The following is a 25,225-nucleotide window of genomic DNA, read 5'->3' on the forward strand; positions in this document are numbered from 1 at the left end:
AGCTGACAATTTTTGGCAAATTGATTATTTATAGGGACATAATATTATGAGGACATATTTCTACCATAAACAACCTAAGATGAAACGCAAAAACCACCCTTCAACTTTAACGATTTTAATTACATATTAAAGGGAAATTTTTGTATCATTTTTATACCCTCGGGCTAGAAAAACAAAAGCCATTGGCTTTGCAACTGCGTTGCAGCTGACGCCTCCGGTTTTGGGTCACGGCCGGCACGCGAGTTCTCTTTAACTTCGCCTAAACAATTTCGACTTTCGTTTTTAATTAGATGTTTTGCATATGCGGCTGGCCTTTGTTTATTGTCATCATCACAAACATCACTGTATTTTTTGACTATAATATGATGATGACATTATATAGCCAAGGCTACGGTATGGTTTTCAGTTATTGGTCAAGCTGCCTGACTTGTAAATATAATTTTTATACCTGTCGTTGACGAAGTATCGAACGCAAGTAAAATTTTAGCAAAGTTACAATGCAATAAACGTGACTATGATATTGTTATCATGCTATGTCACTTAGTTATGAATAGTACATGAAATCCTGTACATTTTCGTTTTCGAATAGCATCATCTTAATAAGCGATGTCAACGCATCTTAAAGTTCTGCATAAAACATGTGACTGGTGGTAATCGTTGACCTTAAGGCGATGTTTCGGCTCGTTTGCTGTTATTAAAGCAAAACATATTAAGGTCCAAAATTTTACAGAACAGAAGTAGATAGTTGTATTTATATTTTAATAAAACTCTTTAAAATACTTATAATAAACCTCTCCGCAGCTACTGTCCGGGTCTAGCGGACGTGGGCACGACGCGCGTGTGCGTGGTGCGCGAGGACTGCTCGCTGGGGGAGTGGTTGCCATGGCGACCGCGCTCCGACGGCGCCCTCGTGCGGACGCGCCGCCTGCGACGACTGCCGCAGGGTATGTCATTACAACATTTTTTTTCAACATTTCGTGGACTTCAAACCAGATGTACGTATAAGCGACTACTTTTCAGGAAGCGACAAAAACTTTAATAACTTTTTGTTTAATAATTCATCTCTACAACTGAAAATATGCATGTGTCTATGAAAGCACTTCCTTAATTACGTGAAATGATCTTTTGTACTTGAACTATTCTAAAACTAATATTGCACTTACATCTATTTCCTTTAAAAAAAAAATATACGTCCTTCTGACTTGACGCCCGCGATTTGTATTCACGCACTACATGAAAAAAGATTATTCAGACAAAAATACTTTACTAAACTATTAATTATTATAGTTACTGAACAAACAGTAATGTTGTAGATATAAAAGACACCAAATAAATAAATTTAAACTTATTTATTCATTTTAATAAAAAATTTGAAGTTCTGTTCTGATCCGTAACGATGCTACTCGGCAGCTCATGTTCTACGGTGAAGCGTACATACGTTTTACCGAGACCGAGAGTAGCTAAAGTTCTGAGTAGCTTGTAATATTTAGTGTAGCATGCAACATATTCTTCCACCTTTTTTTTTTACGTTGGTAAATGCTTGATGCATTCCCGATGGCCTGGGGGGCCGCCAGAATATGTGGGACTCCTCGGGTGCTGCGGCAAGGAGGAGCACCCTTGGTTACCCGCCAAAACCCAACGGTGCCTCCTCTCCGCGTGTCGCTGGGCCGCTGGACCCGTCTGAGGCGATAACTGCAGCAGCCCAGACAGTGGCATCTGCTCTGCCAGCAGAACCATCCGCGCGGCTTTGCTAATATTCCTCCACGTTGTCAAAAAATATGCCCTTAAGTTTTTCTTTAGTAACTTTATGCTTACAAACGCAACTAAGTATTCGTATGTACTAAGCGATTTTTTAACTTAAATAGCTATGTACTTGTAAGGCTCTCGTTATTTATTGTCATTGCGAGAAGCGATGTCCTTGGGCAGACAAGTTTGTGGCGCAATGCAAATCCTTAGCGTGTTCGCAATCTTACGGACTTTGCCTCATATATTTTAAGTTTTATCTTCATATTAAGTATTCAGTTTACAACCAGTATTCCCAAGGATCATGCAAAGGATTTTATGCAACGTTAAAATACCTACTTCAGACATTGAAGCCATGGAATATTATCTTATTAGAATAAAAATAGAAAAAAGAAGTTTTGGAGATGCCATACTGCATTTTCGGCTCTCACGTTATTTAAATACTTAAAGCTAATTGTATCTTATTAAGTCTAAAGATGGTCTACTCATCTACTGTGTATTTAAATACTGTCCTATTGCTGATTAGCTTAATTGACGTGGTTATGTTATCAGGCGGCGGCGCGGAGTGCGAGGTGGTGGAGGAGGTGCGGCCCGCGGTGCTGGAGGCGAGCGCGCACTGGACGCCCGGGCCCTGGGGGACCTGCAAGGTGTCAGTGGATCATCCAGCTGTTGCTACCAGTGAGTTGATGAAATAAATTCTGAGCTATTGCATAATAATTTGCTACACTCAACGGAAATCAGATCCAGAGGCGAAACAGAAATTTCGATATTCTAAAAATAAAAAGTGAAAAGCAAATACAATAATAAAAAATATACAGGGCGTAACAAAAATAAGTGATGACTTTTGCATGTGTAAATTTTTTTTTCACTTTTGTATGGAGAAACTTGGTCTTTCAGCACTGCTACTTTCACAGTGAAGTCTCTACAAGGAACACGTACACACCCTAAAGTATTATCACTTATTTTTGTTACACCCTATATATTCTGTGCGTTTAAATGTCTATTACTTTTTACGTAGCTAATGATGACGATGATGACGCCGACGACAACGACGCGATATACGAGGAGGACGATGACGACGGCGACGACGACAATGTCGCCAGCTGCGGCGGCGGCGTGCAGCGACGCGAGGCCACGTGCGTGCGCGCCGACGGCCGCGCGCTCCTGCCCGCACACTGTGCGCACGCGCCAATGCCGACCCTCGTGCAGCCGTGTGAGGTGAGGCGGGTGATGTGTGATGTATCTGGTATTCTATGCTGTCTCGTAGCATTGCTACGACGTAGCTCATGTTCTAAGACTCGTAGCACTGCTACGACGTAGCTCATGTTCTAAGACTCGTAGCACTGCTACGACGCTTATGTTCTACGTTGACTCGTAGTATTGCTACGACGTAGCTGATATTCTACGCTGACTGGTAGCTCTGCTACGACTTAGCGCATGATCTATATTCTATGCTGACACGTCGCACTGCTACGACGTATCCTATAATAATAATATCTATGGACGCTTCACACCACGTCAGTCTGGCCCCGTGATAAGTACCTGAAAGACTTGTGTTACGGGTACCAACGGATATATATTTGATACTTTTATACTATACATATTGTTACGGTACATGGTATACGGACACGTGGTGCGCAAGTACATACTCGAACCTTCTAAAAAGGTCCAATGTTTGTTTACGTGCTTACCCTTTATTTGTTAGCGTATTTGAATTTAGACCTTATGACTGAGTCCATAAGGTCTAAATTAAATTCAACTTACTGCACTTATCGCAAGGACGGCAGTTTTATTGTGGTACATGCCCGAGCTTCCTAGAAATTTCCCACGGTTGTTTACTTGTTTACGTGAATCGGGAAATTTCTGGAATTCGTCTCGCCATATAAAAAGAGCCGCAGGCAGGTCCGGAAGTCAGTTCGATCAGAGCGATCTTAAAGGCGACATCAAGTGATCAATAGTGAGTGAACCAGTGAAACCTGCGACTTGGCTACGACCTAGGACAGTGATAGTGCTTAGTGATTGGACCTAGTGATTAATATTTGGACTTAGTGCTAAGTGTTGTGACCTAGTGTTTAGTGCAGTGTTAATAAAGTCTTCAAGAGAGTCACCAGGTCTTTCTCTCCAAATCCTCGAACCCTAGCATGTAACAACTGGTGTCAGAAGTGCGATTTGGAGATGCCATTGACTCCGAGAGAGGACTTCAAGGGGAGTGTCAGGACAAGGGCGCAGCGAGCTGCTGCCATTGACTTCGAGAGAGGAGTTGCGGAGGCCACACCCACTGGGGACCAAGCTCCGCCCACTGAGGGACAGGCCCCACCCACTGGCCCCGCCCACATGGCTCCGCCCACTGGCCACGCCCACCAGGCTCCGCCCACTTTGGCTGAAGCCACGCCCGCTGACTCCGCCCACCGGGACACGCCCACTGGCCACGCCCCTCAGGCTCCGCCCACTTTGGACATGGACACGCCCACTGGCTCCGCCCACCGGGACACGCCCACTGGCCACGCCCCCCAGGCTCCGCCCACTTTGGGCATGGCCACGCCCACTGGCTCCGCCCACCAGGCCACGCCCACTAGCTCCGCCCACCGAGCTCCGTCTGCTCAACCCCTGCCTACTGGCTCCAGCCACCATGCATCGCCCGTAGCTTCTGCGGCCCCTCAAGTGGCTCCCCAATTACAAAGCCTAATTGAGTTAATTCAGGCTCTGCAAGAATCACAAGACCGCAAGTTCGGTGCTTTGCAAGAGGCACAAGACCGCAAGCTCGGTGCTTTGCAAGAGGCACAAGACCGTAAGCTCAGCGCGTTGCAAGAGTCACAAGAGTCACATGATCGCAAGCTCGGCGCTTTGCAAGAGTTACAAGAACGCAAGCTCGGCGCTTTGCAGGAGTCACAAGAGCAACAAAACGACCTCCAAGAAAAAGCGCTTTTGGCTATAAAGGATGTTAGTGACACGGTGACTAAGCTTCGTAAAGATGTCGACATAATGGACGAACGCGTTACCGGGTTAGGAGTGGATGTGGAAAATGTAAAAACCGGCCTCACTGAACTTCAGAAGAAAGTAGTGCGCCTGGAAACCACAGGAGTCGCGGCGTCTAGTGGAGCTTCCGTAGTGGTACAAGGACCAAGAGTTAAAGTGCCACCATACGACGGTACTACTTCTTGGAACGCTTATCGTCAGCAATTCCAGACGGTTGCTTCTGCCAACGGATGGACTGACGAACAATGCCTGACCGCTCTCACTGTCGCGCTCAGAGGGCAAGCCTTGTCAGTCCTGGAAGCACATACAGGAAATGGGTTCAAAGACCTGATGGAGGCCCTTGAATCCAGATACGGGGAGCGACACCTGGAGCACGTGTTCCGTGCTCAACTTCGTGACAGGGTCCAACGCTCAGGAGAGGGACTGCAACAATGGGCGTTGGAAATTGAAAAACTGGTCAAGAAGGCAAACCCAGGAGCCGATTCCAAGATGGTCGACACGAATATTGTGCAAGCATTTGTCGACGGAATCAAGGATCCGGAGGTCAGAGCTGAAGTGAGGCTACGTCACCACACCTCGCTTAAGGAAGCACTGGCACATGCTTTGGAGGTCGAGGCTGTCCGGCGTGACATACGGCAGACCTATAAGATCCGCGATGTCTCTAAAGAAGTCAAGGAGGTTAAGGCTCCTATAAAGAAAAGTTTTGGAGCCATGTGCTACAAGTGCGGCGAGAGGGGCCATCTTCAGCTCAACTGCCTACAGAAGGAGATTAAGGCTCCTACGAAGAGAAGTTCTGGAGCCATGTGCTACAAGTGCGGCGAGAGGGGCCATATTCAGCTCAACTGCCCGCAGAGGGAGACCCAGATGGCAAGGATGAAAACGCTCGAGGAACAAGTAGAGGAGCTGAAGAAGCAAGGAGCCGAAGAAGCAAGGAGCTTCGTCCCCTGCCCGGGAGCAGGGAAACGAATAAAAGCCAGGACTAAGGGGCGAGTGCTGGCTGACACGGAGGAAGCCCCAATAACGGTTGTCTCCCAAGCAAGTAGCGGGAATAGTCTGGTGATTCAGGGGACTATTAACGGGATGGACTGCAAAATGACTCTAGACACAGGAGCCTCTAGAACAATAGTGAACCCAAATTTGATAAAAGCCGCAAGGAGGCACAAGAGGAGAATTAACTGTCGGCTTCTTACCGCCTCCGGTCAGCCAATACCCGTCCTGGGAGAAATGTCAGTTACGATGAATGTGGGGGAGTCCTCATACCCTCATGACGTTATCGTGGCTGAGATTATGGATGATTGCATCTTGGGTTTGGATTTCATGAAGAAGCACAACTGCAGAATTAATGTCGCTGACGGAGTTTTCAAGTGTGGTGAAGAAGAAATTTTCATCCTTGGAGGCGCTTGCGGGAAAGTTGAATGTGTAAAGAAAGTCATAATACCTGGACGAGCGGAAGCTAGAGTGCTGGTGAAACTACCGCCAGCTGGAAAGAAGAAGTTAAATAGATGCGTGTTGATCGAAGACTTACCTACCAAGACATCAGCGCAAAAACTAATGACGGCGAGAACCCTTGTTAGTGGTAGCAGTAACGCTGTGGTCAGGGTTTTGAATCTTGGTGATCGCGAGATCTGCTTGAACAAAGGTGACGTCATTGGAAAGTGCGAGGAAGTTGTCTGGATGAGAAAGTGTAATTCGATCACAGGCTCAGACTCAGCAAACACCAGCAACTATGGAATAGTGACTGAGCTACTCGATGACTGCAAGAGTAATCTGACTTATTCGCAGAGCATGAAAGCTAAGAAGTTTTTACAACGCCACGCGAAAATCTTCTCCAGTCAGGAAGGCGACCTTGGAAGAACGTCGATGGTTCAGCACAGGATAGATACCGGAAGCGAGAACCCAATTCGTCAACGAGCAAGACGGATACCCATTGCAAAGGAAAAAGAAGTTGAAGGCCTTTTGGAGGACATGAGAAGGAATAAGATAATTGAACCGTCTGCAAGTCCGTGGTGCTCACCGGTTGTATTAGTGAAGAAGAAAGATGGCAGCACAAGATTTTGTGTGGACTACAGACGTCTCAATGATGTCACTAAGAAGGACAGCTATCCATTACCTCGAATCGACGACACTCTGGATACCTTGAGTGGCATGAAATGGTTCTCGACCCTGGACCTGAAATCTGGATACTGGCAGGTGGAAATTCATCCAAAAGACAAGGAGAAGACAGCGTTCTCCACCGGTAAAGGTCTATGGCAGTTTAACGTCATGCCCTTTGGATTGTGCAACGCACCTGCCACATTTGAGCGACTCATGGAGTGTGTACTGGCAGGCTTAGTTGGAGAGGCTTGCTTAGTCTATTTGGACGACGTCATCATTGTTGGCCGCGACTTCGAGGACCATTTGCGAAACTTAGAACGAGTTTTCGCCAAAATAGAGGGGGCCAAGTTAAAGTTGAATCCGAAAAAGTGTCGTTTATTCAGGAGTAAGGTGAACTATCTCGGCCATGTTATCTCCAGTGATGGAATTCAGACGGACCCGGAGAAACTAGAAGCAGTCCAAAATTGGCCAACCCCTAAGAACAAAACCGAAGTGCGGGCATTTCTCGGCCTGTGCTCCTACTACAGGCGTTTTGTTAAGGGATTCTCAGAGATAGCCAAGCCATTACATCGGCTGACAGAAGATAAACGACAGTTTATTTGGGACGAGACTTCCGAAGATTCTTTTCAGAAACTAAAGAAACATCTGTGTGAAACACCAATCCTGGGGTATCCACAACCTGAAGGTCAGTTTATTGTCGACACGGACGCAAGCAACACGGCCATTGGAGGGGTGTTATCTCAAAAACAGGGTGAAAGAGAAGTTGTAATTGCATATTTCAGCAAATCTTTATCTAAGCCAGAGAGAAACTACTGTGTGACAAGAAGAGAACTCTTGGCTGTCGTAAAGACGCTACAACATTTCAGCAAGTATCTCATTGGCAGACAGTTTTTACTGCGAACTGATCACGCAGCGTTGAAGTGGCTACTACAGTTCAAGAACCCAGAAGGTCAAGTAGCTCGATGGATTGAACAGCTCCAGGAGTATGACTTCAAGACCGAACACCGCAGCGGAAAGTCGCATGGGAATGCCGACGCACTCTCACGAAGGCCGTGTTCGGAAGACTGCAAACATTGTGTTAAGCAGGAATCTAATGAAGTAACATTAAAGTTAACGAAAACAAGTCCTTTGGGCCCATGGGAGAATGATGCTATGAGGGAGGCTCAAGAAACAGATGACGACCTTCGGCACATCATCACATGGAAGAAACGGCGTGATGAAAAACCAATCTGGAGTGAGGTAGCACCCACTGGCGCTGTCACTAAGGCGTACTGGGCGCAATGGGACAGTCTGATACTTCAAAACGGAATACTCTACCGGAAATGGGAGAAGACCAACGGCAGAGAGTTCCATCTTCAGATAGTTGTCCCAAGAACGAGAGTACCGGATGTTCTCCGTGAAATGCATGATGGCGTATCAGGAGGTCATCTAGGAGTAAAGAGGACGTTAACAAAAGTGCGAGAACGATTCTACTGGTTACATTGTCGAGACGATGTACAGGATTGGTGCCGCAAATGCACTACTTGCGCTGCAGTGAAGGGACCACAGACAAGGAGCCGTGGGAGCCTGCGCTTGTATAACGTTGGCGCACCGTGGGAACGAATCGCAGTTGACGTAGCTGGGCCATTTCCCGTGACGGAATCGGGAAACAAGTATTTTATGGTCGTCATGGATTACTTCACCAAATGGCCCGAAGTGTTCGCCATACCAAACCAAGAAGCTACAACAGTCGCTTCTAAATTAGTCGAAGAAGTGATATCTCGGTTTGGTGTGCCTCTGGAAATCCATTCTGATCAGGGCAGGAATTTCGAATCGCAGGTCTTCCAGGAAGTGTGCAGAATTTTGGGAATGCATAAAACGAGGACCACCGCGTACCATCCACAGTCTGATGGAATGGTTGAGAGATTTAACCAGACCCTTGAGAGGCATTTGGCGAAATTGGTAGATGACAAACAAAAGGACTGGGACAAGTATATACCGCTCTTCCTTCTGTCGTACCGTACCGCCGAGCATGAGAGCATAAAAGCTACCCCGGCGTATGTCAATTACGGTAGAGAACTGCGAGTACCAGTAGACCTCTTGACAGGAGGGTCACCGGAGGAACCGAAGACCGTACCAGATTATGTCTGCGATTTAAGGGAAAAGATGCGCTATATACACGCCATGGTTCGGGAAAATGGGTTACAGTCAAGTGAGAACATGAAGACCAGATACGACCGGAAATCGAATACAAGCGGTTTCGAAGAAGGGTCACTGGTGTGGCTGCATAACCCAACTCGCCGAAAAGGCAAATCTCCAAAGTTGCAGACCAAGTGGGACGGCCCATACAAAGTGGTTACCCGATTGAATGACGTGACTTACAGGATTCAAAAGCAACCAAGAGGGACATTCAAAGTGGTACACATAGACCGTCTGGCGCGTTACCATGGCAGTAACAATGATGCTCGGGACGAGCATCTCTAAGAGGGGAGTAGTGTTACGGTACATGGTATACGGACACGTGGTGCGCAAGTACATACTCGAACCTTCTAAAAAGGTCCAATGTTTGTTTACGTGCTTACCCTTTATTTGTTAGCGTATTTGAATTTAGACCTTATGACTGAGTCCATAAGGTCTAAATTAAATTCAACTTACTGCACTTATCGCAAGGACGGCAGTTTTATTGTGGTACATGCCCGAGCTTCCTAGAAATTTCCCACGGTTGTTTACTTGTTTACGTGAATCGGGAAATTTCTGGAATTCGTCTCGCCATATAAAAAGAGCCGCAGGCAGGTCCGGAAGTCAGTTCGATCAGAGCGATCTTAAAGGCGACATCAAGTGATCAATAGTGAGTGAACTAGTGAAACCTGCGACTTGGCTACGACCTAGGACAGTGATAGTGCTTAGTGATTGGACCTAGTGATTAATATTTGGACTTAGTGCTAAGTGTTGTGACCTAGTGTTTAGTGCAGTGTTAATAAAGTCTTCAAGAGAGTCACCAGGTCTTTCTCTCCAAATCCTCGAACCCTAGCACGTAACAATATATTTAAGATTTTTATTATATGATACACATATTTAATACACATCCATGACCCAGGAACTTTGAAACTTTTTGTTGCGTTGGCGGGATTCGAACCCGCAACCCCCGGTTTAAGCTACCGACAGCCCACCCACTGAGCCACAGAGGTCTTATGTTCTTCGGTAACCCGCAGAACTGGTGAACCGAGTGATGTTTGAAAATTGAAATAGATTGCAATAACAGCATTAGAAGCCTGATTTATCTGAACGTTTTGTTGCGAGTTTACGTTGACCAAAATATGTGATAATTTTCGTTGCGAGTCAAAGGGAAAGTGTGAACTGTGAATACACAGTTGACGCACACTAGTACAATATTTTATCTCACATATTGTGTTGTATAATATTTTGTATTTTGTTGTTTTAAAAGGTGTTCAACTTTATTATATCGTTATAAAGGTACCGTGTCCGCGAGACTGCGAGGTGGGTGAGTGGAGCGAGTGGGGCGCGTGCCAGCCCGCTGACGGGTGCCCGCTATACCCCGTACAACAGTTGACTACCACTGGTATGTTTGACAAAACGGTGTCAAAGTCCCTATATTACTTCTAAAATCATAATAAACAGCTTGGAATTGTAACCCTCTGCAATTCTATCAAGCAATTAGTAAGGCAAAGATAAATAAACTTGAATTCTTTAAACTATTAGCGAATAATATTATTTAGACAGCGGCTAACTTAGACAAGGTGTTTTTGATACTTTCGAAAACTCACTTGACAGACAGCATTACTTCAACATTGCTTTGAGTCTTGTTAAATTATGCTGTGTGTAAATATTTCAATTTTTTTTTACTTTAATACAATGGGAATATGCCAAAAAGTAAGATCCCACAGGCCGAAGCGAATAAGAAGACAGCCGTCGTTTTTCATTTCTTCATTTTATCTCAGAAACTTAGTTTCATCCTATCTCAGAAACTTTGATAGCGCGTTCTAGAATTGTGCACTGTTTGGTCCATTAATAGGGTTTGGCTCTAATTTCTTATTTATTTCAGGCTACAGCGTGCGTCGTCGTCGCGTGACGTCGGCAGCATCGGGCGGCGGCGCTCCGTGCCCCCCGCTAGAGGAGAAGCGCACGTGCTCCACGCCGCGCTGCGCCGCGTGGCGCGCGCTGCCGTGGGGCCCGTGCGTGCTGAGCCAGCCGCACGCTGCATGCGGACCCGGACGACGGACGCGTGAGCTGCGCTGTGTTGGACACGATGGGGTAAATAATTAATTTTCGTGGAGATTCTGTTAGCATCACCCTTATGTTGTAAGCATAAAGGTCCTGTTGTTATGAATTAACTCTGAACTTTTTATTTATGACTCCTATAGTTAGCGAATTATTCAAGCAAACTTGTTTTAACAGCAGACTAAGTATAAGTAAAGTTAATCAAATTATTTGCTTTACTTTATGTTGTATGACTTGCGCCATTAGTATACCGACGCTTCGCGACGCGACGAATCGTAAAAAAGCGGCAGAGAGATCTACTACGGGTAACAAGTTATTTTATTTTGTATCTTGTTATCGCTTTTGTAGATTTTTCGTGCCTTTAAGCATCGGTGTACTAACGAAATTATAGCGCAAAATATGAGAGATAAAAAAATTCAAGTTTCTATGCTGTCTACGCAGAAAGAAGCCCAGCGCGCGTGGTGCAACGGCAGCGGTGCTCCGCCGCGCAGCGAGCGGTGTCGGATCGCGTGCGCGGGCGACTGCGTGGTGTCGGCGTGGGGCGGCTGGTCGCCCTGCAGCGCCCCATGCGCCGCCCCCTCCCGCCCCCGACCCACCAGAACACGACGCAGACATATACTGGCACACGCCACGCCAAGTAAGTGAATACTAAAATATAGAATGATCTACGGAGGTGACTGTTAAAGAAAACTGACAATATAATTAAAAATACGTAAAAACGACAACATAAAAAACAAAAACTTGACTGCGTTTTGATATACCAAATGGCACTGTTGAGTTTAATGACAGAGAGATAAAATAAACGCCGAGCCCCGGATAAACTATTTATTGCCTTTACAAAACACAATTCATAAGTTCCTCATACGGAGGCTAGAAAGAGACTAAATATAAAACACATAACGAAAGTAGTTAACACGTAACACAAGTTAATAATGCCAGCATGCACTTATGTGTGGTCCCTACAGGCACTAACACAGTTACACGAATCTAACGGCAGCTCCCAAGGTAAAAACTGTCAAGCCGCTTAAGCTGCAAAGCAAGCGATAGCCAGCTTACATATAAACTCATACATACTGTCAAAACTCATGAGCCCCTTGACGCAATCGGAAAATGAAAAATAATGATTTAAGTCAATTGTATGCAAAAAAAAACCTTACAAACCATTTGGGTTCTAACAGACGGCTGGCCGTGTCCGTCAGAAGAGCAGCTGGTGCAGAACGAGACGTGCAACAATCACGCGTGCGCGTCGTACTCGTGGCTGGCGACGCCGTGGGGGCCGTGCGAGCGACGCAAGGACGACTACATGCCCGCCAACAACTATACCGACTTATTAGTGAGTGCTTAGTACAGTAGCATTAAGACAACAGATTGTATGGATGGTTTGACTGTGACGCATCGTGATGCCAACGGCTTGAAAGATAAGCTGCTTACAAGTAGCTTGCGACAAATTAATGTATTTAGACAAAAATATGTGATACTTTTTAATCAAAACTTAAGCTGACTTTGCATTTGGCATACGCGTTCCTCGGGCGTGTGTGTATCGACAGCAAGCGCGCGAAACGCGCTGCGCAAGTGTCGCGTGATGCTGTCGTGAATCGTGCGGCATCTGTGTAACGCCAAAACTAACGCCAGCTGCTCACACGCCCCAGAAACGCGCATGCCCAATGTGGAGAATGTCTCTTATACGTGGGAGAGCCATGCTTTGGCACGAATGAGCCGGCTCGACCGGAGAAATACCACGTTCTCACAGAAAACCGGCGTGAAACAACGCTTGCGCTGTGTTACATACTTAATGTTATTTTGTTGGCAGACTATATTGTAGTATGTAGTAGTTACTGTTTCATTTATTGATTTTATTGTATGTTTGTGGTAATAAATAAAGTAGAATATATTTTAAAGTGATTCCATCTTTAGGACACTGACCCTTACAACGAGAGCGACGACGAGGAGCCGTGCGTGGAGGAGGGCGAGATGACGCGCGATGTCATGTGCGTGCAGAACAACGCGGACGTCGTGCGCGAGGCGCTGTGAGTATTGCAGACCTAAAATTTACCCAAGGATTAAACCCTGTTGATACCGAATTTTAGTAAGAACAATGAGTTTGTAAACAACACGGTATTATTATACAAATGGCACGTCCAAAAAAACTAACACTATACAGGATTGAAAGTAAATGTTCCGAAACATGAAGATTTCTATCTGTGCAGCTGTGCGCCGCTGCGGCGGCCGTCGTCACGTCGCGCGTGCACCATCCGCTGCCGGCGCGGATGCCGCGTCGAGTCGTGGATGCCGTGGTCGCCCTGCCCCAATACTTGCGGTATTTATATTTTACAAGCTAATATTCAATAGCCGCTGACGTACCTATCTGTATGTTTCTTAATAACATCGTATATTCAGAAATTAATTTTGATAAACCAATTTTGATATATTTTTTTATTAGAAATCCAACTTGATAAAACGTTTTTAAGTATAATTCATCACCAACCAGCACACTTCCTCACATTAGGTGCCTGAAATATACATAATTTCGTTTTCTTTTTAAATTGGGAAAACTACTGCATCATTGGTAATCATCAGCCGAAATTCTATGATATCAATAATCGGATTCTATGGAGAATCTATGAACTTCTAAAGTACCAATAATAATTATTGGTTGTTACCTTATAACCCATATTTTTTCTATTTTAATACATAAGAAGTTTTCCTTGTATTCTAGTCTTATATAGTCTACCCTACAGATCCAGGCAAGCAAGTCCGCGTCCGTCAGGTGCGCGGCGGCCCCAACTGCGGACCGCTGCAGGAGGCGCGCGACTGCCCCGTGCCGCGGGCGTGCCGCGCGCGCGCCGCCTGGGCCGCCGGCGACTGGAGCACGTGCCGTCTGCCGCCGAGAGAGACGTGCGGCGTTGGGTATAGGACACGAAGTGAGTATTGAAACAAATTACAGCAACACAAATGTAAAACATTTGGTAGCCAATTATAACATAGTTGTATTGTGGCAATGCAAATCATACTAACAAAAGACGGTGGCAGCACAATACTCCTTTATAGCCTGTTGTTCCGTCAGACGACGCAAAACGTATCATAAAATATGTTTGCAAACTGCGACGACGACGGACCGCAACTGTAACAAAGCAATGTGGCTTCGCTCTAATATCGGCTAAGAATATAACTTAACATACATTTTTTGACGTAACGCAACCAAACTACTTATAGTTTGGTTGCGTTACGTCAAACCCAGCTGACAGATCACAATTAATATTGAATTGACATATTCGACCAAATAACGTTGGTCTGTCAATTGCATAGGAATCAACTTCCTCGATGGTACGATAGGCGAACATCATCATTTTTGGAAGTTGGTTATAAACTCACAACACTATTTCAGGCATCTGGTGCGGTTCGGACTCGCACCGCGTGGAGGCGGGCGCGTGCGCGGGGCAGCTCGTCCCGCCGAGCGTCGCGCCGTGCCGCGTGCCGTGCGGCACCATCGCGCCGCTCACGTGTGACGTCATATGTGCTGATCCACTCAAGTTAGTGTTTTTTTAATTCCCAATCTTGCAATAGTTGCCAAAACTAATAATTAAGTTATCCTTTATTTAACAGCAAATAATGTTCTGTTCTTAGATATATTTTTGACAATTTACACAAATAGAAAAAATCATCGGTACATTTGGCTTTACAAAATCAAAAGTGGACAGAGTTATTTTAGCATTATATATTTCTATTGATTAATATTTAATACTTCCAGAACTGGTCTTTTCTAGATTTCTAATAAATTATATTTATTTCAGATACTTGGACGCTTCGGAGCCAGATGTACCTGACTGTGTTTGTAAAGATGTGACTTTGGAACTTCTTCCAGCCGATTCCGACTGTATACTGCCTCAAGGGTTAGTTTTTTAGAAATTTTAGACCCTCTTACACCAATCAGGAATAATATAACATCATTTCCTCTATTTTATAAACACGAAAAACGTACAAGATAAATAAATATTGCAGACTCAACAAGTATTATTTTATTTATTTTTCAGAATGGAGTGTGGTGAAGGCAGACTGTTGAGAGCCGCGCGATGCTTGGTCAAAGACAAGGACGTTCCGATGGACGTTTGCAAGAAATATCATCCACTTACTGGTAAGAAATTGGAATAATTATACATAGTGTGTACAAATAGCATGCCGAAAATACGCGGCGTTATAACGTACAACCGAACGAAATTCGGCGAAAATGTTTTGTATAGCATTATACGCAACTGAATTTCAGCCGCGTAATTTCGGCCTAATGTGTTTAGACCCTAAAATAGGTGTAAAAAAGTTTTTGAACAACAATACGAACATAAGTTTATTACAGCGCAGTCATTATTCAATTGTGGCCCCTGTTATAGGGCCGCGACGCGTGCGAGAGGCCTCCACGGACGGTCTGTCGTACGACGAGGAGTTCAAGTCACTAGTGCGCGGCGCGTGCTCGGTGCGGTGCGCGCGCGACTGCGCCGTGGGGCCGTGGGCCGAGTGGGGGCCGTGCGCCGCCGAGCCCGGCTCGAGGGCTGCTTACCGGTTCAGGACCAGGTGAGAGTTTAGGCTATAGCAATCTTGTTTAATGAAATGGAACTTTTTGTGTTTTATTATGACCCAAATATGTGAAGTTAACTCGTGCCGTCGACAAGTGCCGTTCGTCTGTAAGAAGCCTTAGTGCTTACCCAGTTAAATAACGAAAATGTAAACTGTAAAGATATTGTAACGTATCTGACAAGGACAAAACGAACAATATCCATTGCTTTATAAATAAAACGTCTTTCTAAATAAAACGCAAATCTTTTAATTAGTAAGGAGATTTTTTTTTAAATAATAATCTCATTCTTAACATTTTATTAGTGCTTAATTCAACAATAAAACAACAATACAATTATAACTCATTTAACAGGGAAGTAATAGAAGAGGGTTCAGCCGGCGGTCGCGAGTGCGGCGCGACGCTACAGCGCGCGACGTGCGCCGTGCCCGAGCCGCGCTGGCGAGCGGGCGAGTGGGCGGTGTGCGCGCCGCGCCGTGCGCTGTGCGGACGCGCGATTATCAATAGGACCGTTGAGTGAGTTCCGAGGCTAATAGAACGAAATTAATGGTTTCTTCGTATAATATTTTATTAATATAATAACTAAGAAGAGAAGGAAAAAGACCTTGAAAAATGTATGGTTATTACTTATTAATAGCAAGATATGGGAGAAAACGCGGGGCTGCAGACTCATGCGTTGGTTCAACTATATCCGCAATATACTTGAATCCACCGTCTACTAAGTTCTGTCAGTAAGAAAGTGACTATACTATATAGTGAAGTCTTCTCTCTTACTAAATATGTTCAACATATACATACATAGATGCGTGGACGGGTCCGGAGCCCCGTTGTCGGAGGAGTCGTGCGCGGGCGCGGGCCCCCGGCCCGTGCACGAGGCGGCGTGCCGGGCGCCCTGCCCCGGAGACTGCGTCGTCAGCGCCTGGTCAGACTGGAGCCCCTGCGATCAGGTGCGGATATACGTTTATCCTTTAACAAAGTTAGTAAAAAAAGAAAAAAAAGAAGAGGAAAATCACACAAAAAATAGGAAATTAGGTAAAGAAAAAGTAAGTAACAGAACTTAGGTAAAGTGTTTTTTGCTTTATAGATTACGGAGTAGTTATGGTAAACAAAAATTGTTTTACATATTGACTGGTATGAAAGTTAGCTCCACAAGGAAGAAAACTTTATACGTTCTAAAAGTGTTAACTTTGTTAACCTATATTTAGAAATAAATATTTTTATTTCAATTTAATTTCATATAATATAATTATAATTTTTAACCGACTTCTTGCCCAGTCTTTTTAATTCTAAAAAAACCTACGGTTGATTTTGTGTGTAAATATATTATAATAGGTAAGTTAAATTATGTTTTAAATTTGACTCGATTTCCTACTTCCGATTACTACAACATATTTACTTCATCATATTTTTAAATGCTATACACTAATAAATAAATTAGGACAGGTTCCACATTGGTAAATAATTAACGTAATAACCCCTCAGACGAAGTGGGGCGGGCGTCGCGACCGCACCCGCGTGGTGCTGCGGCCGGCGGAGGAGGGCGGAGCGGCGTGCCCGCACCTGGTGGGGGCGGAGCCCTGCGCGCCGCACACCTACTCGTGGCACGTCGCGCCCTGGGACGACTGTCAGCCGCTCGGTGAGAAATAATGCTCAACTTGTTTTAGTTAGTACACAGCATAAAAAATGCGGTCATATTTTTAGTACTTAATACTTTTGTAAAGTTAATCCAAAATAAAGTTGTAAATGCGTAAGTATGTCACTCTATCTCAGCTATGTCTTTACGCTTGGCTATGGTGATATTTCAAGTCCCATAGAAAGGAGTTTTTTTTATCCCAGCAAAATAAGGTTTCAATGACAATGCAATTTGTTAATATTTAAAATACTTGTTCAACATAATATCATATTATATTATTACAAACTTTATTTATTTAATTGTCAGGTGGATCGCCGTGTGGTGAGGGAATCAAGAAAAGATCAGTCCGCTGTCTCCGCAGCGACGGCGTCTTCGTCGAGGACTCATTCTGCCCGGTACATACCTTTTTTACTTTGTTATCACCATAACGCTTGGTTGTTGAATATCATAAACCTCTGCATAATTTTTATTAAAATTTGGTATGAAAATTCTTTGAACCTCGGGAAAGAACATAGCATAGAATTCCTGCGTAAGAATGTTGGGGACAATATTTAGTTACACTAACACGTTGTCCAGAACGTGACGTCGTCGGAGGCGGCGGAGTCGTGGTGCTACGTGCCGTGCGGCGTGGACTGCGAGGTGGGGGAGTGGGGCGCCTGGGACGCGGCCGCCTGCAGCTGCGGCGACCCCACCGCCAGGCACATGCGCCGCATACGGTACTCTAGCATTCAAATACAACCACCTCACTGCTAACCCAATCCAACATAAAATACAAGCCTTCCATAGAACTGGAGTGCCATGTCGCATGCAAGGAATATTTGACAGTGCAGTATCGCGTTGCGACGTGTATAGTTAGGTTTAATACAGTCATAACTTAATACAGTCTCAAATACACCGAAGCAATACTGCAAACCATACTAGCACACCGCACGCTTCAAATGGCAATACGTTTTATGGCATCACTCTATTACAATTAAACTTTTTAATCGGGACTTAACGCGACTTATTTAAGGCTAGGTTATTCCAAATTCACGTTTCTAGAATGAGTAATTTTTAAAGAAAGCGTCATTAAAAAAAAACTGAAAAATATATACATGTATAGATACATCTTTTAACTAGTGACTTTTATGGTTAGAAACACAATACAGATAATTTTACTCGATAAAAAAATCCGAAACAACCTCGGTTTTAAAAACATTTTGAGTTTTATATAGCTTACAGGGACTCAATCAAAAAATAATTTGGATAGTTCGATTACTATTAAAATTTTACAGGGAAATGTACGGATGCATGTTTAGTTATTCTATTTTTAACTAAGTAAAAAGGTTTTTTCTCCTATTTCGCCCTATCATGGACGCGGCGAGCGTCGTAACCGCCACTGTACAAGGCGCGCTGATATGAATGTTATTTTAATGTCATTTACGTCGATATTCGCACTGACAGACATCGGCCTGCTAATTTAGGAATAACCTCCCCTTAAGTAGTAATGCTACTACGAGTTTGTACTCGTAGTAGCATTACTACTTAAATAAGTCGCGTTAAGTCCCGATTAAAAAGTTTAATTAAAATGCAACGCGAAAGTTTAAAATGTTATCACTCTATTACGTTTTTGACGCTTATTCAACGTTTACGGCATCGGTCTGCAAACAGCCTTAAACTATGTTACTATACAGTCATTTCATAATGCAACTCACGAAATCTTTTTCCAAAAAGACTAGACCCCCCAATTTATTAACGAAGCAAGGCTTGCTATGCAACTGATTAGATTGTAGCAAAGTACCTTATCATAATTTTGTACCCCCAGGCAACACCTGACCGCGGCGGTATGGCCGGGCCGCGCGTGCCCGCCCACCGAGCAGCGCGCGCCGTGCCCTCGCGAGCCCTGCCTCAGGCTCGTAGCTAGACCACTGCTGGGGTGCCTACTCAGGGTAAACAGTCATTATAAGTTTTTAACATTTGGCGCATGTTAAAACATAAAAAAAAGAAAATTTTGACTTTGAATTAAAGTTAAGCTCGAATTATATAAATAAGAAATGTCCACTTAATTTATTTTATTCTGGGTGATATAAAAAATATCATGATATTTAGCAAATAATTAATTTTACCCAGATTTGCGCAAATAGGCCATAAATTGGTGATTTTTAATCCCAAATGAAGGGGCAAATGTAGGAGTGACAGCTTAGTATGTTTCTTTAGAAACACCAAGGGGCTGCCGGTCGCGTTCTCATGTAACTCTTGTTTATTAATTACATATTTATGAAAAATGCCATTTATTTTTCGTTTGTAGACATCATCGGGCACACCAGCGCCTAACGCGTGCGGGTGGGGCGTGCGGGTGTCGAAGGCGCGGTGCGAGCTGAGCGCGGACGACGGTGCGGACGTGTACCTGCAGCCCTGGCGCTGCGCCGCCGCCCTGCCCGGCCGCATCGCCGCGCCGCCACCCCACGATCAGGTGAGAAACGGCTCATTTTTATTTTTTTCAATTTTATTTATTGATTTCATCAGGTGCACCGGTGCCAAACGTAAGCTAATCAACAACCAGTTTATAGTTAATTGACCTTAATGTGAAATGCTGCTCTATTTTTTTTCAAATCAGAGGGTTTCAATCTTGCGTATAAAAGTTTCCTTATTTTAATTAATTCTGCCTTGAACATAATTATGCTTCATGCAAACTTTACATTTGATAAATCGAATAATTGATTTAATACATTTGCGAGCAACAAGACACACGTCAGAGGGTGGCTACTGGCTGCCAAGTTCAAGCTCAAAGAACTGACACTTGGCAGGCAGCACCCGCAGTATTAGACCATTTGGCAGTACTTTTTTATCTATTATTTTATATATTTTACAACTCATGTCATTAATATTTGTCAGGAGGACGAGATCTGCGAGGTGGAGTGCGGGTGCCGCGCGGAGGTTGGGCAGGCGGGGCCGTGGGGGGCGTGGGGGCCGTGCCGCGGCGGCGCGCGCTCCCGCACCCGCCAGCTGCTCGTGCCACCGAGACAGGCTTGCAATACCTCGTCCAGGTAGGGGCTGTCATGCGATCTCAGTAGTAAGACATAGGTTACACGGTCAGTCATGGCATCAGTTCAGTCCATGAATCTGAGACTGACGCGAGAATGTTGACCGTAAAAGTACATAATAAAAAAATGATCAATCCGTGAACACTGCTAGGTAGATTCCTAGCGAATCCGTAGACGCTGCTAAGTCGGTTCGTAGCTTATCCGTAGACGCTGCTACGTGTTCGTAGCTTATCCGTAGACGCTGCTACGTGTTCGTAGCGAATCCGTAGACGCTGCTACGTGTTCGTAGCGAATCCGTAGACGCTGCTACGTGTTCGTAGCGAATCCGTAGACGCTGCTACGTGTTCGTAGCGAATCCGTAGACGCTGCTACGTGTTCGTAGCGAATCCGTAGACGCTGCTACGTGTTCGTAGCGAATCCGTAGACGCTGCTACGTGTTCGTAGCGAATCCGTAGACGCTGCTACGTGTTCGTAGCGAATCCGTAGACGCTGCTACGTGTTCGTAGCGAATCCGTAGACGCTGCTACGTGTTCGTAGCGAATCCGTAGACGCTGCTACGTGTTCGTAGCGAATCCGTAGACGCTGCTACGTGTTCGTAGCGAATCCGTAGACGCTGCTACGTGTTCGTAGCTTATCCGTAGACGCTGCTACGTGTTCGTAGCGAATCCGTAGACGCTGCTACGTGTTCGTAGCTTATCCGTAGACGCTGCTACGTGTTCGTAGCGAATCCGTAGACGCTGCTACGTAGGTTCGTAGCGAATCCGTAGCGGCATTGTAAAAGTTTTCGGTACAGAAACTAAATCAAAACGGACAAAGTTAATATAGTCTAAGCGATAAGTTGAGAATGGCGAAATATAGAGATAAGGGTCATTAAAATACGTGCGATAGCTCATTAGATTCGGGAAGACGTCTAGAAAAATGTATCGGAAGCGTGTATTAGCACACAAAAAATTGCAAAAGTTATAAGCAAATTAGGTTGCAAAAAAAAGGTATTATGTTTTTTATTAAAAACTCCGAAACTATTAACATTTAAGAAATTTAAAAAAAAGATTCTTAAAAAGAGGGAATTTCCATACAAAAATCCCAACTCCCGGAATTCCTTCTCTATTATTCATAATTTTAATTTAACGCTGAAAGTAAGCCTCCGCGCGGCATTTTTAGGTAGCGCGCATGGTTTCAAAACCGAGCACGTCACACTGATTATTTTTTTAAAGGCATTAAATATTAATTTAAAATTTTCAAAAACTTATGGTGTATTCCGAACACTTCAAAGAATTTGCTTCCGTTGGGAATTTAACTAAAAGTTAATTTTTCAACAAATTAGACAAATGTTAACTAACGAAATTTTTTTGAACCTTGACCCTTTTGAAACATGACCCTTATCTCTATATTTCGCCATTCTCAAGTTATCGCTTAGACTAATATAATTATATGCCTACTCTCTCAGTGATATATTTTCAAATACATAAAAATGTTTTTCAATCGATATCTAAACTTTCAAGCTAGCGTTGGGTCTGATTAACATTATCTATCGACAGTATATTATAAGTTTATGATGTAACAGATACGTGACGATCGAGTGGGCGAACTGCAGTGCGTCGGAGGGCCCCGAGCTGGTGGCGGTGGAGCCCCCGCGCCGCGCCTGGCTAGAGCGCGCCCCCACTGAATATCACGATGGATACATAGGTACGCCACTGACAAAGTGCTAACAGAAATTTATTGCTAAGCAGTAATTTTTACCTGTGTGTTTTGTTGTCCTCATGTTTTTCTTTCTCTTTGTTTTAATATAGTGTAATGTGTAGTTGTTTCTGAATAAATTTTAATGTTATGATTAATTTTCTCGTGATTTATCGGCTCATTCTAACATAACCCGATCAAATTGCGTCAGTCCACAATTAGCTTGTGAAACAATAATTTATCTGCTAGTACAATTAGTTGCAAGACTGTCATTGGTGTTTAGTTTTTAAATATTAACATGTACGAGAGATCTTAAAACAGTCAATATTTCCGTGTTTCAGCATAAAATATGTAAGTTTAAAAACATTTTTTTTTTACTCGGAGACTCGGAGATTAACTTTAAAAGTCCTGATAGACGTACGAACTTAAAGCACGAGGGTTTTAAGTTCGCGAACTTACTCGGCTCGCGTCGCTGACACACGAGAATCGCTCACACTGGATTACCATGCCCCCAGGCTCGCGGCTCGCGGCTCTTTGCTGACACACAGGCGATTAAGATCGTCGAGCCATAAGTCCGCGTACTTACTCGCACGTCTGTCACCCCCTTAATGCTTCAACCCTAAAGCGGTCACATGCGACCGCGATAACAATAGATAAGCTATTGTGTCTGGTTTTTCAATAGATAAGCTATTGTGTCATATTTAAGGAATATGAGCTAATTATCACTTTTTAGTAAATGTAAAGTATAGTTTTCATAGAACCAGTACTGGCTGCCAATAAGACTGGCAGCCAGTATTGGCTTGGTATATGCCGCGTGTGAACAGTTTTTCAAGCCAGGCCAAACTGTTTACACGCGGCATATACTGCTGCCAGTCTTATTGGCAGCCAGTACTGGCTCTGTGAAAGCTATGCTTTCCTGAGTACAACCGTAAGCTTATTTATATGTACTTTTTTTTTCTTTTTGATTCCTCTTTATTGCTTAACTCTCTATATGTATAATTATTAGGACCACAACGTTTCTATAATTGATTTGACCAAACCTTTTGTATTAGAGGGCAGCACGAGCGTGCTGGCGGTGGTGTGGACGGCGACCATCTTCCTCAGCCTGTACGGAGCGTTCATGGTCTACCGCGGTATTATAAGGTCAGTATAATATGGCTTGGTATTGCGTAGCCTATCGGTGAACATGGACATAACGACAAGATTTCTTCAATATTTTTTACAATAGAATTTATGTTTAATACTTAAATAGCTATATCGTGACCACCTTAATGTTGATAGTAGATATATGCTAAGTACTCACATTCGGTTTTGCTCGATCGAGCAATAACGTCGAGCAAAACCCGCGGCTCGGGATTTCGTCCACACATTCAGCATTGCTCGATAGTTTTATTCTAAATCAATATATTTAATTCTATCAAACCGGCTCGATGCCAGCCATCGAGCTGTGATTTTTGCGGTCCACACAATAATTATTATTACTCGATTTGGAGTAAAACTATCGAGCAAAACCGCATGTGAGTACTTAGCAATAGATAGTGTTGTTTAAATATACGCTCTGACTAATAACACGTTTAACACTGTGTTTTAGTTATTAAAATATTGAATTTTACCCGGCCTTGTATGCCAAATTTTTTTTATTTGCCCAAATATACCTACTCATAATATAATATGAGACCTACAGCTAAAGTGTATGTAAACTTTTCTGTAAAGTGTATGTATACTTGTATAGCTTGCACCACTTCATCATACGCACCAATCATACGCATACACACGAACAAACACACACACACCCATGCTTTCCCGCTAGACAGTATCATGTACTGAACCCAATACACTCGTGTTGTAGGGCTAGGACACCATAAACACTATCACACACACACACACACACACACACACACACACACACACACACACACACACACACACACACACACACACACACACACAGACACACACACACACAGACACACACACAGACACACACACACACACACACACACACACACACACACACACACACACACAGACACACACACCCATACACACACAGACACAGACACACAGACACACAGAAAAGACACACAGACACAGACACACAGACACAGACACACAGACACAGACACACAGACACAGACACACAGACACAGACACACAGACACAGACACACAGACACAGACACAGACACACAGACACAGACACACAGACACACAGACACAGACACACACACAGACACACACACACACACACACACACACACACACACACACACACACACACACACACACAGACACACACACACACACACACACACATATAATATTCCCATTTATCCTTAACTCTTGCCTATGTTTTTATATTTAATATAAAATATTTAAAAGTCTTTGTTTACTAAACCCAAAAACAAGATAGATTATTGATATAACATGGATATTGTTTTGTACTTTATTTTTACAACCGCCTCAACTCAACTGTGAGAATCACTGACACCGATATCACATTATAATAGTTTCGAAGTCAGAGATCAACCAATCTGTGCCATCCGAGTTTAAATCCTAAATCCTAATTTTTATACAAAATTCATACAAGCAAGATGTTTTTAGGATGTCAATAAACGTATTATTATTATTATTAATATTATTACTTCTTGTGTTTTTAATTTTTGCCTAAACCCTAATATTATTTATATTTTCCAGATGTCTAAGAAGCAGACGTTTGAAGTCGATCACCAAGGTGTAAGCCAGCGACATTCAGCCATGTTTTGTTGTTGTTTGATACGTCCCTGTTTTGTTGTTCCCGTTAACCTAAGGTTTGTTAATTTACTTAAGCTCTCCTAGGAAAGCGGTGCCGTTATATAGCGGCCGTTATACAGCGGTTAATAAAATTTTGCTTAGATCAAGATTTCTTACATAGCGGTTAAAAACCGGTTTGAAGGCCAGACAACAAAAGAAGGGTGTTTTAGTTCGTGTGCGTCTGTCCTTTACATCATAGCTCTTAATAATGCGAAACATCCATAATCTATGTCCACACTGTGCACATTTATCTTCAATTTTGGTCATCAACTTTCATATTGGCCCATTCAATAGTTGAATGCGTCAAGGAACGCAACGCCAATACTGTCATTTTTTATGTTTTGCCTTTTGGATACGGTCAGAGGGCATGCCTCGCGGGCATGCCTCGCGTGCGCTGTTGACTGCGCTATAACGCAAGCCCTTGACGAACAAAAAAAAGCACAGTGTGGACAAAGCTATAGACTGCTGTGTTATGGCCACTACTCTTACAGCAACGTAATATAAG

The 25,225-nt window shown here is 43.9% G+C and overlaps 1 protein-coding gene across 1 annotated transcript in view; it reads left to right on the forward strand.

The window, feature by feature from the left end:
* The window catches only part of LOC121732782 (thrombospondin type-1 domain-containing protein 7A-like), a 103,573-nt gene extending 78,702 nt beyond the window's left edge, over positions 1 to 24,871 (forward strand). Inside the window, exons 5-29 of the mRNA XM_042122757.1 lie at positions 802 to 944; positions 2,296 to 2,421; positions 2,762 to 2,961; positions 10,267 to 10,372; positions 10,856 to 11,064; positions 11,473 to 11,668; positions 12,210 to 12,364; positions 12,946 to 13,058; positions 13,239 to 13,348; positions 13,770 to 13,952; positions 14,417 to 14,561; positions 14,823 to 14,921; positions 15,063 to 15,163; positions 15,414 to 15,594; positions 15,950 to 16,111; positions 16,398 to 16,542; positions 17,078 to 17,231; positions 17,535 to 17,623; positions 17,805 to 17,944; positions 19,033 to 19,156; positions 19,516 to 19,680; positions 20,103 to 20,254; positions 21,816 to 21,937; positions 22,981 to 23,071; positions 24,625 to 24,871. Of these exons, the coding sequence (XP_041978691.1) occupies positions 802 to 944; positions 2,296 to 2,421; positions 2,762 to 2,961; positions 10,267 to 10,372; positions 10,856 to 11,064; positions 11,473 to 11,668; positions 12,210 to 12,364; positions 12,946 to 13,058; positions 13,239 to 13,348; positions 13,770 to 13,952; positions 14,417 to 14,561; positions 14,823 to 14,921; positions 15,063 to 15,163; positions 15,414 to 15,594; positions 15,950 to 16,111; positions 16,398 to 16,542; positions 17,078 to 17,231; positions 17,535 to 17,623; positions 17,805 to 17,944; positions 19,033 to 19,156; positions 19,516 to 19,680; positions 20,103 to 20,254; positions 21,816 to 21,937; positions 22,981 to 23,071; positions 24,625 to 24,667 (3,454 nt within the window). The 3' untranslated portion in view covers positions 24,668 to 24,871. The remainder of the gene's footprint in view (positions 1 to 801; positions 945 to 2,295; positions 2,422 to 2,761; positions 2,962 to 10,266; positions 10,373 to 10,855; positions 11,065 to 11,472; positions 11,669 to 12,209; positions 12,365 to 12,945; positions 13,059 to 13,238; positions 13,349 to 13,769; positions 13,953 to 14,416; positions 14,562 to 14,822; positions 14,922 to 15,062; positions 15,164 to 15,413; positions 15,595 to 15,949; positions 16,112 to 16,397; positions 16,543 to 17,077; positions 17,232 to 17,534; positions 17,624 to 17,804; positions 17,945 to 19,032; positions 19,157 to 19,515; positions 19,681 to 20,102; positions 20,255 to 21,815; positions 21,938 to 22,980; positions 23,072 to 24,624) is intronic.
* Positions 24,872 to 25,225: the final 354 nt, after the last annotated feature.

The sequence above is a fragment of the Aricia agestis genome, chromosome 12, assembly GCF_905147365.1.
Source record: "Aricia agestis chromosome 12, ilAriAges1.1, whole genome shotgun sequence".
Classification (NCBI taxonomy): domain Eukaryota; kingdom Metazoa; phylum Arthropoda; class Insecta; order Lepidoptera; family Lycaenidae; genus Aricia; species Aricia agestis.